This window comes from Paroedura picta, chromosome 4, assembly GCF_049243985.1.
Source record: "Paroedura picta isolate Pp20150507F chromosome 4, Ppicta_v3.0, whole genome shotgun sequence".
Classification (NCBI taxonomy): domain Eukaryota; kingdom Metazoa; phylum Chordata; class Lepidosauria; order Squamata; family Gekkonidae; genus Paroedura; species Paroedura picta.
In genome coordinates this window covers 79865400-79882238 of record NC_135372.1, presented here as the reverse complement: position 1 = coordinate 79882238, position 16839 = coordinate 79865400, and the positions used below count along the sequence as shown (strand labels likewise).

The following is a 16839-nucleotide window of genomic DNA, read 5'->3' as shown; positions in this document are numbered from 1 at the left end:
GAAGATGCAACCTCACTATAGGAGGACTGGCAAAAGTTCAATAAGTAAAATACTTAACAGATAAACTTAAGAAGCATAGCAAAATTTGCACACAGCAAAACTGACTGATGTGCGCATGCAGACAAGGAGCTAGATAGAAAATTCAAGACTCTAACCCACATTTATTGGGTAATATGACCATATATGATCATGATGACCTCTCTCCCCCCGCCACAGGGGGGGGGGCAATGATGGCTCTGGAGGAAGTGGGAAGGGTAGGGGCCCTGAATGGGTGTATACACAGCTATGCTTCCCAACCACATTCTGCACAGATTCAAATAAGTATATTCTGCACAATCATACTAATTCTGGGATTTCTCGAAGCCTGAAGAATGTTTCAGAGATTTCTCAATGGTAGAAAAGTTGAGAAAGGCTGCTCTGAGATTTTAACAGGCACTGTATGCACATTTTCAAGCACATTACTAAAGTCATAAGGACTAGAAACTTCCTTTTCAAAAGTTAAAACAGAGTTTGTAACGACAGTGGATTCCACACTCACAATACACAAAGCATTTAACATAAGTTGTGACAGTAAATATTAAAAATACTAGTGATGACAGCACAAGAAAAAGTAAGAAAAAGCAAATGAGGAAAAGATTCAATTAACGAAGGAGCAGCATGCTATATTTTCCAAGTACAATGCTCAATTTCACAATCCAATTGTTAATCATACAGCAAGTTACATTTTACTGACCTTATCTTGATAAAACAAGGCACTGTCTAAGGTTTTTTCAAGAATGGTAGCTACGGCAACACGGACCTCTCTTACACTGCATTCCAGCAGAAAAGTCCTGGAAAAATATATCCACAGACATTGAGTACAACTGAAAAGGACAAAGACCATCAAAGTAGAACTCTCTTAGTTGAATTATTGAAATGGTTATGCTTTTTAAAAAGAAAATACACATTTTCTCTAATAGAAATTTACTTTTCTTTGGAAGTATAGAACTTCATAAGCTAACTTTGAATAGCCAAAGTGGAGTTGCCTTATAGAATGTAAATGATAGCTATAGGTCACTGAGAGGAATTCTTCAAATTCAGCAGAATTAAACGCCATAACAAAATACTGAGATTAAGAGGAAGCAATAATTGACTGCCTGAAGCAATGCAGATAGGCTTTCCATCTTGGAAATAATTCCCTGAGCTGGGGCTCATTTGGCGCAGGCGTGCACGTGCACATACAGTCTCAAGTAGTGGATCTGACCAGAGTTACTATTTATGCCATACATTATATTTTAGGGTCCCAGTAAATAAATAGGTTTTTGGTATATAGAACATTGCCTTCTTATATTTCTGCTATTAATTGCAATACACTTCAAAGGTGGTATTTTGACACCTAAACATGAAGTTAATCTTTTCTAAACATGAATTAAAATGACACTGGATGCTTCAATACAGAACTATAATCTGGTTCTATAAAAGCAACCAGAAGACACACATGGACGCAGGCAGGTATTTCCTGACTCTTCCTTCCCCCAGACGTTCCTTGAGACCTCTGAAAGACAGATGTAAAGGATGAGGATGAAATGAGAATTGGTCAGGCACCCATCTTCACCCCACTGGTTCTCCTGGCAGAAGAGGAAATGGAATTTCATGTGATTCTCCCACCTCACTGCAGCCCCCGTGATACTTTGTTTGTGAGGTTTCAACAACCTCTGTCATCAGCATTTTGGAGGTCTCAGGATGCTGCTGGGGCAAAGGGGGAGATGAGAAACATCTGCATCTCTGATCACCTTCCACACATGAGGTTTACACATCAGTGGCTATAACCAGAAATATGAAAATGATACTAATTAAGATTAAATTTCCTAATATTATCATGGAAGCAATCTTGCTAATTAAAAAAGGCACGGTACAAGTTTTCCATAGGGGCACATATTACATATATTAAGCAGTTTCTTTAATTTGCAAATGGTAGCTTGATTAAAAGCAAAGAAACTGAAGCCTAATGCTACAAAGAACATTTAAACTATTTCTTTTTTGCTTCTACAAAAAAAAATTCCACATTAAATCATTATTAAATAGAACATGTGAAAGTATGGCATAAATTACATTGCCGTAAGCCAAAGTAACTGATATCTATATGGAAAATACAGTGCCTAAATAACAAAATACTGAATGCAAAGCTGAAGGAGGAATATTATTGATTTTTTGGGCTACTTAACATTAGGCATCCATGATCTAGAAATTTGTGAGGTGATATTGATACTTACTTTATCAGCTCTCGCCCTTCTGCCCCAACAAAATATTCGACCAACCACTGACAAGCTTCAGAACTTTTAGAGACCAAAGCGTCCATGGTTGCAATCCATTCTTCTGTGTCAACCCTTAAAAACAAACACAGCAACATTGTCAAGGTAACTGTGGCAGTCATCCCTAAAAGTCCCATCTCTCCTCCAGGGCTCTGAACCAATCCTTGCGATTTAGGCCTCATGCAAATCCAAGTGACTGCCAACTGGAGCCCATGGAACTTCGCTGGATGGGATGGGATGGGTGTATATGTGTGAGCCAGCCTCAGCTTAAGAGCAGTGAAGAAACTGTTTCACTTTTGGATAGGGATTTTGTGGCTCTGGAAAGCAGTATCAGTTTAGCCAGGATTTTATTTGGCTTTTTAGTTAGGTGTGTGTTTTTGGGGTCAGCCTGGGGAAGAACGCTTTTTTGAGCAGTTCAAATAGGCGTCCTATTAAGGGCCCATCACTCCTAAGTGGTATAGGTAGGTTCTGTGGTAAGATGCTGTGTGAAACAAGAAACGCAGCCTTGAACCTGCTGAGGTACCCTGTCCAGAGAAAGAGGACTCAAAACTCCCATTTGGGGTTATTTACTTTATTTTGAGGACCAGCTTTACTTAATATATCTAAGTTATCCACACATTATGTGTACTTGATGATTCTCTGTTAAATAAACTTTGGTGTTAATATCCAGCTGTGTTTTGTATGTCAAGTCAAAAATCCGAGAAGTAGAGGTTTCTGTTTACCTAACGTATCAGTACAGTCTTAGTCTTGCAGATAAGAAACCTTCAGGGATTATATAGCTTACATACTATGAATCTTTATTTTAAAGCCTGTGTCCCCTTTTTATTTAATTGTAGGCGATTGGGGTATAAAGAATCTATAGGAAAGGCCTGGGTGGGGGATGGGATATTCTTCAATCCTGAAGGCAGTTGCCTCAGAGCCTTCCCCTCTCTCTCTTACCCCACAGCTGCCATAGTAGCATTCTCTCTCAGAAAGTACTTTAAATTAAGCATTACCTGAGTTTTTTCTTAGTTCGCAGATATGTCTGGAAAAGGAACTGGACTGCTAATTGTAAACTCATTCTTGCCATAGATGGGTAATGGGGGTGTTTTAATTTTGTCTGAAAGTGAGAGAAAATACACAATCACAAAAATTATTTCACACATATTTCTTAAACACAACTAGCAGGTAGACGGGAACCCAAATGGTACCAAGACAACCATCACAATGCTAAAGGAAGATGAGGAGGATTCCCTGGGGCTGCCACACAGTGTGCTTAGGCAAATGTCTGGTGGACTTCCTTTCCCCCCATGAACTCCAGAGAGATCAGTAGAAGAAAAGATTGAATTCATTACTCACAGCATTTAATGAAGCCAGTGACAGGACAAAACTAAAATAGTCAGTGCTGTAGACATCTCTGTTCTTCATAAATTTCAAGTTTTCATCCCTCACCATCTGTAAAGATACATGAAATTGGTTTTCTCAATGAAAGCCAAAGGGCAAGTTCTAAAACCCTTATGCTGTTCAAAGAAATGGTTATTCTTAGAAAAGCAACATGTTCTAAGGAGGAAATAAGACCCAACATGTCTGATTTAGCGAAGTACAGATGGACTCTAAATTGGCTGTCTTTTAGGGTCATAAAATTCACTGAAATAAGCTGCTCATTGGGTTGGATCCTGTTTAAATTGTGTGCACAGAAATGTGACTTCCCCACCTCCTCTCTCTACTATGTGATATGCTCCCAGGAATGCTGCCCTTGGAGGAGAGAGGACCCTAGAAGAAGCATGAGGGCGAAGTTGAAGGGCTGCCACAGCAAGTGGAGAGTCAGCAAAAATCACCTCCTGCAGCTAAAAATGAGGAATTATCAGGAAGAGAGCCTGGTATAAATGTGAGAAAAATACTGTACGCTTTGTGGTTTAGCTATCTCAAGGATATGGTACAACTGCAGGAAAAGTACACAAAAAGGCAGAGGAAATGTCAGACCAGCTGAGTCATGCATTAAAATTGACTGCCACTAGGTTTACAGTGGACATTCTTCACAGAAAGCTGCCAACATGGAAAATCATTGCCACAATATTATAAGTATTTTTATTTAGGGATATTCATCTACACTTATTTGCTGGAGGACAGGAGCTGAGAGTTCTACATTGTCTAGGCAGCTCAGTTTAACAAGTGGCAGGTCAGGGTTGGTGGGAGTTGAGTTCATAGGGCCAGCTTCTCCTGAAGCACAGTTTAAACCCCACTGCAGGAGAAGCCACGTGAGCTCCACAGTCAGGTCATATTTTTTCCCCTTTATTCATCCTTGGGTCTGTTAGACCCCCTCTCCCTGGCAAATTCAGGATTTCTAAAAAATCCTTTATCCAAAAACCTTACAAGAATTGAGATCTGGGATTCTTTGGGAAAATCAATTTCCCCACCAAACCCAATGGGCTCAAACTGGGGGGGGGGGGGGAGACGATGTTTTTTGTGCATCCTTAATTACAAGGGATGGTGAGCACAAACATCAAGAGAGGCCCATCTTCATGCAGCTATTTGCTTGAGTTTTTCAGTGGCATTTAGTGTGCTATTGCTGGGGACCAGATGGAACTCTGTTCTGATCCCAAAAGGACATTTTTATGCATATTTTTTCCTTTGTTCATTGTATTTCACTGGGTGAAGTGGGGGAGAAGAACTATTATTAAAAGATTTAAATGAACTTATATTCTCTTAAGGGCTGCAAAACACATTGAAGATTTTAAACAGTAAAAATTGTCTTTAAATGTTAAGTCGATAACTGCTAACAAATGTGTATAGTGTAATAAATACCAAGTACTGGTTAAGGGAGTATTACACATTTTGATATTAATATTAATATCAACAAAGTATTAATTTAGGGCTTTCAATAGTACTTTCAAAACACTTAATATACATTACTGTAGCAATTATTTTATAAAACTTGTAAAAAAGGTTGGAATTAAGAAAAGCTGTTCTGATTTGGATAGTTCTCCTTGTTACTAGCACCACCACTTGTGAATTCATTGTTGGGTCCTTAGAAGGCTGTTTTGAGAGCTTGCAACATCCCTTGAAGCATGATGCTAGCTGCCTGTTTTGCATCTTGTGACCGGCACTGGGCTATGTGCCTTAAGTGATATCTCTCCTGTAAGACACATTCTCAGGTTGTAGAGTGGGCCAAATTGCTAGAGGGGGACCCTCCCCCCCCAAGCTGGGGTGACAGAAGGTGCAAAAGTTAGGAGACAGAAAAAGCTACCAGGATAATAGAATATTCTAGAATATTCTAGAGAGGGCAAAGACAAATAAACTAGCGGCAGAGCAGACAAAATGGGAATTGTGAAATTCCTCTTCCCACTGCCTGATATATAACAATGAATTAATTTGCATGGTCCTGTCCACAGAACTAGTGTGATTATTGTGACCTGGACTCTGCTTTCCACGAACAGGGAAAACTTTATAATGCAACGTTCCAATGTCAGAACTCTCATTGTATCTATATTCATTTCTTCTTACAAAACAGATTTTGATCCTCACAGTTTTCTCTTTATAAAGAGAAAAAAGTAACCAGTGCTGTTGATCCCTTGTTTTGTGGGGCTGGGTCTTCTGCTCTCAGAATACATTCTTATTGATTGTTAAATGCTTTCATTCTTTCCTCAGAAAGTAACATATGAAAGCCATCATCTGGACACACATGACTGTTTAAAAAGCAAAGCCCATGTCAAAATACTTACAGAGAGGTATTGCTTGAGGTACTTAAATGTTCCATCAACGTTCAACCTATATTTAATTTTCTGAGTCTCTAAAAACTGGAAACTTCTACAGTATATCCAGCTATCATTAGTATTTTTACCTGATATATCCGAACCGGCATTTTCTCTACAAATAACCCCTTTTTTTCTCCTTTTTTAACTAGCTTGGTCAATATGGACAGACGATCACTACTGGGCCTATGGGGTCGGGGTGATGATTGTGGTGAAACTTCTGGAGACGATGGTGCAGATCTGAGAAAAAGGCATGCAAGGTAAAAAGGTTGAAATGCAATCTGTAGGGTGTCTGGCTACATAATTCGCAACTGTTCAACAACACTCAGCTGTTAACTTCATTTAGTAATACTTTTGATAGTACTTTTATTAATTCTATATGTATATGAATGGCCTGAGCAAAATATACACTTCATTGTTCATAACTATTGATTAGAACCATAGTAATGTACTATCCATGCTATCCAGTTACATCATTTTAATTCCAGTGACTTCAATGGCCTTAGAATGGTGTAATTCTGCTTTGGATTGCATCGTATATATTTAAATGAAATATCAGTATATCTCCTTTCCTATAAGGATACATTTGGAAGAAAGAGTTGGTCTTTATAACTTGCTTTTCACTGCCCAAAGGAGTTTTAAAGTGGCTTACAATTGCCTTCCCTTCCTCTCCCCACAACAGATACCCTGTGAGGAAGGTGAGGTTGAGAGAGAACTGCTCTGTGAGAACAGCTCTAACAGGACTGTGACTAGGTCACCCAGGTCGTTCCATGTGAGGAACAGGAAATCAAATCCAGTTCTCCAAGTTAGAAGCCGCCGCTCTTAACCACTGCACCAAGCGGGCTCCAAGCACAAAGCTGCTAAATGCACCAAGCTGCATTTATTACGCTTCTTTTATACACAGCCAGACCAGTATATCAGTGCCTTGACCCAGATTGCCCAGTCTAGCCTGATCTCATCAGCAAAGCAGGGTTGGCCCTGGCTGAGTACTTGGATGGGAGACCACCAAGGGATTCCAGGGGTGCTACACAGATACAGGCCTGGGCACACTGTCTTTGTTTATCTCTTTCTTCTAAAACCCTATGGGGCACCATCAGTCTGCTGTGACTTGATGACACTTTCCACTGCTTTCATGTTGACACCAGATCTGACACACGTCAACACCAGGGCCTGGTAAAGGGAAACTACACTTTAAAAAATTATTATTATAATAACTGGTTGTTCCATGAGATGAAGGAATACATCTTAGAGGTCCCATCAATTAACTGTTTAGTTATTACTATGGCTACATCTCCTAAAACAGATGTTTTTGTAGCAACCTCTCTATTCTCTTTTGTCTAACTATACACTAAAAATCACTTTAATAAAGTGATCATGAAAAAGCAGCAGCAAGACAAAGAGAAAACCACTCTGACAACAACTATGCTAGCCAGCTTGGTGTAGCGGTTAGGAGTGCGGATTTCTAATCTGGTGAGCTGGGTTTGATTCCCTGCTCCTTCTCCATATGCAACCAGCTGGGTGATGCTGGTCTCGCCACAGCTCTGATAAAGCTGTTCTGATCAAGAAGTATCAGGGCTCTCTCAGCCTCACCTACCTACCTGTTGTGGGAAAAGGAAAGGGGAAGTGAATGTAAGCCGCTTTGAGACTCCTTCGGGTAGAGAAAAGCGGCATATAAGAACCAAGTCTTCTTCTTCTTCCATTAGGATGACATGGGTAATTCAGGTTTATTCAGGCTAGTATTAAAATAGAGATATGTTGCAGATATTACAAGATTAAGCCTTCAAAACAATTTAGTACTGCAGCCCTTTTGTGTATATACTTGTCTCCTAAACTTTATAACTTTCCCTGACCCCAAAAATACCTTCTCAGAAACCATTCAAAGCCAAAGTTCTACAAACAGTAGGAAATTTTTTAGATTTCCCCACGGAACTAGTAACCCGTTTGAAAGTTACATTTTTTTAAAAGATACAGCACACTAGTAAAGAATTTATTTGTCTCTTAATCAAATGGGTAAAGTTGGAGGAGGGAAAACATACAAGGAGAGATCCTCTGCTTCCTGACGCACAACACTGACTCGGCTTTTCTTTGGCAGGACAGGAGAGTTCTGATCAGAGACTCTCTGATAAAAGAGCATGTATGCATTCCAGTATCGACGCCGAACATCAGGATATGGGTTTGCTGTAAAGAAAATGAATTATTTGATTTCTGAAGAAGGAATATAAGTCCATCCGCAATTTCTGATTTATTTGTATTTATTCAGCATCTTTCATTACACCCTTGCTCCAAGGAGCTCAGGGCTTTATACATGGTTCCTTCCTTTTCCATCTTAACCTCGCAACCGCTCTGGGAGATAGCTGAGGCTGTAACAAAGTTACTGATCCAAGATTACCCAGTAAATAGGTCTTCCATTACAGTAAATATATTCTAATCTCAAAGAGGCACAAACAATAGTGGCAATCAAGTGTCTACAAGCATTCAAAGAAGGATATCACATATATGAAGGGCGTAGTAACAACATCTTGTTTCCCAAATTCATGGGGTGGGGCTGTGGCTCAATTATAGGGCATCTGCGATCCATGCACAAGTTCCTAGGAAGATTAATCCATGGAACCTCCAATTAAAGGAATCTGGAGCAGGTGATGTGAGACTCTGGAGAGCTGCTGCCAATCTGAGTAGACAATGCCGACCCTGAATTGCCTGATTTAGTATATATGGGAGTTACATATGCCTATATGGAGAGCATTCTTCTTGACACCTTCATATAGTCTGTTTGTTCTTAAGAAAGACAAGCTTATGCAGCAAAAGTGTGCATGAGTAGCAATTCTTTCACCAGACATGTTGGTAAGAACACATTTGGCCAGTATAAGATGAACATTATAAGAAAGACTGTGGGCATTCTACATTTTTTACAAGCACATAATGTATTTCATTCTGTAGAATCAGTTTTTAACAAATGTAAGTTTTCCAGCACTGGTGCCTGAATATGTGCAGGCAATGGTGAAGGAAGTGTACAAAGACACAGAGTGCAGGCCTTCTCCAAGTTGCACAAAAGAGAGAGAAGCAAGGCCAACCATCACTTGGCTTCACACCATGACTGAACTGTTAAAGAATACAAGTATATCCTTAATGTGCCTGACATTTTCTAAAGAGAGGTAACAAATTATTGGATAAAGTTCTTGTATTTATGCAGTTTCAGAAAATTGAAACCACACTTGTTAAGTATATTAAGAAATCAAAGAGTATTTTCTCCTCCCCCCATCATATTTTCAAAGTTCTACATGGTCCCAGGTATTAAAAGAACACTGAAGCTATTTATATATGTTTTATGGTTAACCAAACCCTGAGACTTGGAAGTTTTAAATGCAACTGAAAGTGAAAAATTCCAAATTAATACTTACACTGATCATAAACTTTTGGTCTATACTCTCCACCAAAGCATTCATACTCCAGTGTTTCATCATTCAACTCAAATTCTTCAACAACAGTATCATTAAATTTGTACCATTTTCCTTTCCCGCATCCCCTGGGTAACAAAAATACAGGCAATGTTAGCTACTAAGTTTGAAGGCTTATGGGTCTCCCACAAGATTCCTAATACTCTGTTAACATAGCTAGCAAAGAGATCATTTATATTGAGAAGGCATATTAAATTTTAATATGGAGCAAGCTCGTGAATTCAAATTAATCAGAAGAGCAAAACAAGATGGTTGACTCAAGCCCTCACAGTGCTGAATTAATCCAGAGACATGTTCTAAATCTGTTGTACAAAAAGAGGCATGAATAAGGCAGTGCTTATTGTAGAATTATTGTATTAGCTTAGCACCATAACTCAGCGGAAAGTCTTAGGCACTCATTACTAGCTGATAGTCCCAACTGTAAAATAAGAATATTGATAAACCAGACAGCACTGATTCAGTAAGGTTTCCGAAAGCAGCCTTTTAATTCATTAGAATGATTATCATTGCTTGTCGCAAAAAATAAAATGACCAGAAAAGTGACTCATGCCTTAATGCACTCAAGCAACTCATCAGAGAATAACTAGCCTAGCACTGCAGACAAAAGCAAAGCAACAGTAAGCTCTCCCCTGTCCTTAAAACATGTGCAGAGAACAGCTAGTCTAAACGGCCACATTTATTACACACTGTAGCCTGAAAGGCTACAGATTCCAGCCTTGTAAAAGACAACTTGGAAAGAACTGAGTTTCTTCTGTACTGGTAATCCCTGTGCAGTCTCATTACCTTCTGTCTTTGATGAAGGAATAGTAGTGACCAGCGTGTGCCTGCCCGCTGTGCACAACCACGCCAACCAGTTCATAGTTTTCCGTAGGGGCAACTTTCTTCCGGGGAGATCCTGCACCCCCCTGATCTACATTTCGCCCACTGTCACCAACTTCTGAAGAAGAATCTTGGCGAGCCATTCCTGCAACTGTATAGGGTTCCATGTTCAGCATCCAGGGGAACTGTTTAAAAAAAACCTTCAGATTAACCTTTAAAATCTGCTATCAGAGGTATTTGTGTTCTCAATTATTATATGTTCAAAATGATGACTGCTCCATAAATTGCAAGGTAAACCACACTGAGCCGCAGGAGATGACGGTATATAAATTTAATAAAATAAATAAATACGTATACGTTCTATACTGCATGTTATTACATGCCTGCAATAATCTAGCACTTAAGTTTAAAATAAAATATTAAATGGAACAGACAGTAGGAAACAAGCAAGTTTGAAAGTTTTTCCAGAACCTAACATGGAACTTTAAAATTATTTCTGTAGACTTTTAACTTAAACAATTTAAGGTATTCTGGATGTCTAGCAAGGAACTATCAATTGATCCTCAAGTATATATAAAATAGTATATATAAAAGAACATTATTCCACTGGTAACATGCCTACTTGGTATAGAGGAAATAAAAAAGAGACGAGAAAAGCAGCCCATAGGGACATAAAGAACATTTATGCTTACTTTTATCTGTTCATCATATTTAATGGAACGTCCACTTTCCCAGTCAAATCCAAATCTCATCAGGTGGATCACCAACACACTGGGAAGAGCTTTAATGCACGTCCGTTTCACTGTAGTTCTCTTAAAAATAGAGAAGAGTCACCTCCAGCTATACAGTCATTTTAGCAGCTACTATGACACTTCCTATTAGGGTTGCATGCTCTGGCGCAGTTTGGCTGCTTCGGCAATCACCGAAGCCTGAGGCAGCCAGCGCCTTGGCGCAGAGAGGAGGGACGGCACTGGTGGCGGCACGCCACCTGGAGCCTGCCCACAGTTTTGCATCTGTGTGCGGATGCTGGCCGCCGCCCTGCCGCCAGCCCCCCCTTAGGCTTTGGTGATCGTCGAAGTGGCCACACTGCGCCAGAGCGCGCAGCCCTTTCAAAAGAATAGATTTATGTTTGCATAAATGCTTCAAAGGATAAGGGATATTATATACATATGTGGTGGGAGTGTACCGAAGTTTCTGGATATTGGAGAAATATAATTCAGGAAATGGAAAATATTCTAGGAATTACAATAGTGAAAGAAGCAAATATGTTGTTTGCAGGTATTTTGGGATATGATTTAAAGGAAAAAAAGGATCTCAAATTATATAAAGCCATGGTACTTGCAATACAAGCCGCTGTTGCTAGGGGATGGAAAGATAAATCAAAGTGGACATGGGAAAGCTGGTTTCAGTATCTCTATGAGGATGTTAGCTCTGAAATTGTGATCTGTTTAAGAGGGGAGGCCTTATGGGAAGAGAAAAAGGAAAGGATAAATAGTAATTGGACAAAGTATTTCCATTGGTTGAGGTCGACTGGGAACAGGGAGAGTAAGAATAAAGCCTTGAGCGGGATCAAGAAGCTGTGTACATGGTTGAAAGAGTTATAAGGAAACGGCAGGTAGGGTGGAGGGTGGGGGTGGAGTGAGGGAGGGAGAAAATGAGAAATGTAATTATAACATGAACAACTATTGTCAATAATCAAAGATTGAATAAAAAATCAATAATAAAAAAAAAAATATCACCGAAGAACGCATGCAAGTCATTACACAAGTATTTATTAATGCAAGAATTCTGGTCAAATAAGCCTTACAAGTATGCTTTTTCTGTCCTTTCCCAAATTAACAATATTCCAAAGCTAAACTATTTCATTTAAACTTCCTGTTGTCACTGTTCATGATAGCTACATTGTTTCTTTGCAATACACGCAATACTGAAAATCTGATATTGATACTACAAATTTTGTAAAGTTTTTTTTTGCAGTAAGACTACTACAAGAATAACAGTCCATTAGGCAGTGAGAATATTCCAAAAGAATTTTATTTCAAGTGGTTCTTGAACGATCTGCATAGAAGAAAATGTTAACAGATGCTTCAAAGCAAGAGCTATCAGGGATCCTGTAACCTGCTGATGTTATGTTGTGAATTCTGAAGCAAGGTACTAACTGACTCCCGGGTCAAGCTGACAAGTGTTTCTTATGGAAGAAGAAGAGTCAGTTCTTATATGCTGCTTTTCTCTACCCAAAGGAGGCTCAAAGCAGCTTACAGTCGCCTTCCCTTTCCTCTCCCCACAACAGACTCCCTGTGAGGTGGGTGGGACTGAGAGAGCCCTAATATTACTACTCGGTCAGAACAGTTTTATCAGCGCCATGGAGAGCCCAAGGTCACCCAGCTGGCTGCACGTGGAGGAGCGTGGAATCAAACCCGGCTCGCCAGATCGGAAGTCCGCAATCCTAACCAAGCTGGCTCTCTAAAAAAGCCATTTTAATTTTAATTCCATTATGATATTGTCCATATTGAATTTCCCACAGAATCATCCTCAAAGTACTTCTATTGAACACCTACCAGCCTCACCATTATGATAATGCAATCATTTGTATGTGAAAGGAACTATAACAGAATCATTGGGAGAATTAACTGCAAATGATGAAAGGGGAGCACAAAAATGTGAGAAATACCTCCCCAGGTTGGATTCAATCTTCAGGCCAAAGCCTTGCCATACTAAAAAAAAAAAGATGCTTTAATGTTTAACTAGGGAAAAAGCAATACCTTTTCTTTACATTTCTCACAATAGTAAGCATTACTTCCTTCCAGAACTTCTCCTCTAACAAACTGATCCAGGGAAATTTCCAAGCTTTGGCATGAAGTCACTCCAAGGTTAAGAGCAACAAAAGCTTCCTCTCGTTCATACCTGCATTGAGGAGGAAGATAAAAATAAAATCTGGCATGCAAAACTAAACATTTTTTGGTCATTTTGTTTAATAGAAGCCCCTCATAAGCAGCATCTTTTGCAGTTGTCTGCTGTGAACACACTGCTGCTCACCTCCTACCAAGGTGGGTTATGAGCTCAACTCCTCTTCTCCTGTGAATTCCCACTTTCCTTGGCAGCACTACCCATTTTGCAAAATTATGTCCACACTAACCATGGTTAGCTCTTGACCAGTTTGAAGCTCTGGTCAGCATCAGCCATAGTCAATAGCCTTGAAGTGAAACTTGTAGTCACTGCTTACCAGGGGCATGGCATTCACACAGGACAGAGGGAAAACACAGCCAGAATGTTAGGATGAATGTTTCTAGTGTCAGCAAACTAACAAAGCTTTCTGCTTTAACTGACACTGAATTGTCCTAGAATTCCTTGTCTGGTGCATTACTCTACAACTGACATGGCAGAGGGAAATTCTGGCTATTCAGAGAGTAGACATTAAAACAGTTACAAGGAGGCTACCTTAATCATTTATATTACTTCTTTCATGCCACTCTCCTGATGGGACACAAGATGGGCTACAGATATTAAAACCAAGAAAACTGCAGAATAAACTTACTGACAGAAAGAATAAAATACAATATATATCACAATTACCATTAAACTACTAGGAGAAATTAGTGAAGACTTGAGGTGACTACTGATGAAGGTTAAAGAAGAAATTATAGCTGAACATCAAAAAGACAAAAGTAATGATTTCTGAGGAATTACACAACTTCAAGGTTGACAATGAAGAAACTGAAATAGTTAAAAGATTTTCTATTCCTTTCCTCTGTCAGTAACCAAAAGGGAGACTGCACCCAAGAAATCAGGAGACTGAGACTGGTAAGGGCTAGAAAAGATCCTGAAGTATAAAGATGCATCGTTGGTGACCAAGATAATGCATAATACAGAACTCCTCACTGCTATGTAGGAGTGTAAGAGTTGGACAAGGAAAGTAGATTCCTTTGAAATGTGGCGTTGCAGGAGAGTTTTATGGATACTATTGATTGCCATAAAGACAAATAGGTGGGTTTTAGATCAAATCAAGCCTGAAACCACCCTTGAAGCCAGAAAGACAGAGGCTATTGTGCTTTGAGAAGACAGCTGGAGAAGATAGCAATGCTAGAAAAAGCTGAAGGCAGCAGGAAAAGAAAAAGACTCAACATGAGATGCATTGACTCAATCAAAAGAGCCACGGCCTCAGTCTGCAAGGTTGTTAATGGTAGGATGTCCTGGAGGTCATTATTCATAGGACTGCCGTAAGTCGGAATTGCCTTGACAGCACTTAATACTCACACACACACACACCACGTTCTGCCACCTTCAATAACCACTTTCATTAAAAGGCTTATTTAAATAGTTCTACTTTTCAAAGCCTCTGGATATTTAACTCTGTGTGGGTCCTTCTGAAATTATCTAGAAGTCTTTGCAACAAGTGGGGCCATCACCAAAATGTTCTGTTGTCGGGGTGGAAGCTCTTTTCACCTGCCTGCAAGATGGAATTCTTTGCAGAGCCTATCTGGACATGGAGAGTGGCTGAAATGGCATATGATGTGAGAGAGGCAGACTCTTTCTCTCTCTCCTTCTACTCCCAGCAAAGTTGGCTCGTGGAGGTTTACAATCAATAAACTATATCATAATACATTGATAAAACACCCTGAAAACATCAAGCCAGGTTACAATAATTGCCCCAAATCAGAAATCGATGGTGGTTAAAATACAAATCTCCTCCCCCACGCCTCCAATGCCTCGGTACCCACAGTCAAGCTGTCACTGTTGCATATGATATAACACAGGGGAGTCGCTGGACCAATGGTCCTGGACACGATCTACCACCAAGCCCAGGGACCCTGGAGGGGGACGGGGGCCCGATCTTATAACCTCGGCCTCTCCACCCAGCCTCAACCACACACCTGGTGGAAAAGCTCTGTCTTTCAGAGAAAGCTCCATCAGGGCCTGCAGCTCTTCTGGGATCTAATTCCACCAGGTAGGGGCCAGGACTGAAAAAGCCCTGGCCCTGCTTGAGGCCAGGTGTACCTCCTGGGGTACCAGGACAACCAGCAGAGTCATACCTGCAGACCGAAGTGCCCTGTCGGGGGGGGGGCATAAGCAAGTAAGCAGTCCCGCAGGTAGGTAGGAACCAAGCCATGTATGGCCTTAAAGGTCAAAAACAATACCTAGATCCGGAAGCAAACTGGCAACCAGTGCAAACCAGCAATCAGGGATGTTTCTCAGGTCAGGAAGGAACTAAGTGACTGTACTCTTTCCACTGACAGCTGATGTTTGATATAATGTTCTCTATTTGAAAGTAGACAGCTGACAGGACACCCAATTTACTCACCTATGAGGGCAGTCCTTACAGATCTTTTGATCAGAGTAGATGCCCTGGAAAGTGTTCTTAAATATCTGGTCTCGCCCTATTTTCTGTAAGATAGTGAAAGTGCCAGCAAGAAATTTATAAAATGCATATGATGCTAACAATCAAAGAGAATTAGCACACTCCATGGTAGCAAACACAAATACTACCTTCAGGTATTCATCCATCTGATCTATAAGACTGGTGAAGAACTCATAAGCATCTTGCTGTTCACGTACATAAAGCTCTTTGTTCCACATCTTGAAGATCTACAAAATATAAGCACATTTTGTACAGTTGTTTTAGAACCTTGAGGTAATTTCAATTCAGCAGTGATAGAAATGTAGCAATATTCCTTTTTTTCTCTCTCAAATAGTTTTCTGACATGGCTTGGCTAAAATCTACATGTTAAAGAGGAGAAAGGCACCAATTGAATGAATCAATGAAAGGGAAAAAAATTACCTTCCAGAAGTTTTCAGGTACATAATACTGTAGCTTGCTTTCCATCAGATGACCAAAGAGAGACTGAACCTGATAGAATACGCTGTCATCTGGATTGTCCATATCATCATCAATCGAAAGCAAAGCCTTTAGAAAAAGTTGTTACACAGTTTAATAAAAATGTATTAAGCAGTTTTAATTCCCAATGAAACATATATCATTTGTACTTTTTTAGCTGCCAGGATAGTATAGTATGAACAGGCTATTTACACCAAGAGCCAGCTTGGCGTAGTGGTTCGGACTTCTAATCTGGTGAGCCGAGTTTGATTCTGTGCTCCCCCACATGCAGCCTGCTGGGTAACCTTGGGCTCACCATAGTACTGATAACACTGTTCTGACCGAGCAGTGATATCAGGGCTCTCTCAGCCTAACCTAATCTACCTCACAGGGTGTCTGTTGTGGGGAGAGGAAAGGGAAAGCGATTGTAAGCCACTTTGAGACCCCTTTGGGTAGAGAGAAAATTGGCATATAAGAACAACTCTTCTTCTTCAACTGATATTATTTGAAATCACCAGTGCAGTCACACTAAGTGTACACAGATTCAAACTAGAGGAAATTCTGGTGGTAAACTTAAGGAGCTTTTTTATTTAACTCTGACATCACCCACTGGCAACACACATGTTTAGAGAAGGTGGAGCTGACTTCTTGCTTTGTTATCCTCCCACCAAATGCAGGAAAGAAATAGGAAAACACCTCTTGTGGGGAATGCAGGTAGGTCATGTGATGAC

General features: G+C 40.1%; 1 protein-coding gene across 3 annotated transcripts in view; it reads right to left on the bottom strand.

Annotated features, from left to right (window-relative positions):
- The window catches only part of USP24 (ubiquitin specific peptidase 24), a 95744-nt gene that overhangs the window by 11634 nt on the left and 67271 nt on the right, over positions 1–16839 (bottom strand). For 2 of the 3 annotated variants that reach the window (XM_077333606.1, XM_077333605.1), the window contains exons 43-55: positions 16073–16198; positions 15781–15879; positions 15596–15678; positions 13059–13200; positions 10989–11108; positions 10261–10481; positions 9421–9545; positions 8059–8200; positions 6112–6262; positions 3630–3725; positions 3287–3390; positions 2253–2366; positions 734–830 (exon numbers count right to left, since the gene is read on the bottom strand). In XM_077333606.1, coding sequence (XP_077189721.1) covers positions 734–830; positions 2253–2366; positions 3287–3390; positions 3630–3725; positions 6112–6262; positions 8059–8200; positions 9421–9545; positions 10261–10481; positions 10989–11108; positions 13059–13200; positions 15596–15678; positions 15781–15879; positions 16073–16198 — 1620 coding nt within the window. Of the gene's footprint in view, positions 1–733; positions 831–881; positions 1803–2252; positions 2367–3286; positions 3391–3629; positions 3726–6111; positions 6263–8058; positions 8201–9420; positions 9546–10260; positions 10482–10988; positions 11109–13058; positions 13201–15595; positions 15679–15780; positions 15880–16072; positions 16199–16839 lie in introns of those variants that run through there. The other variant, XM_077333607.1, reaches the window with a different exon arrangement.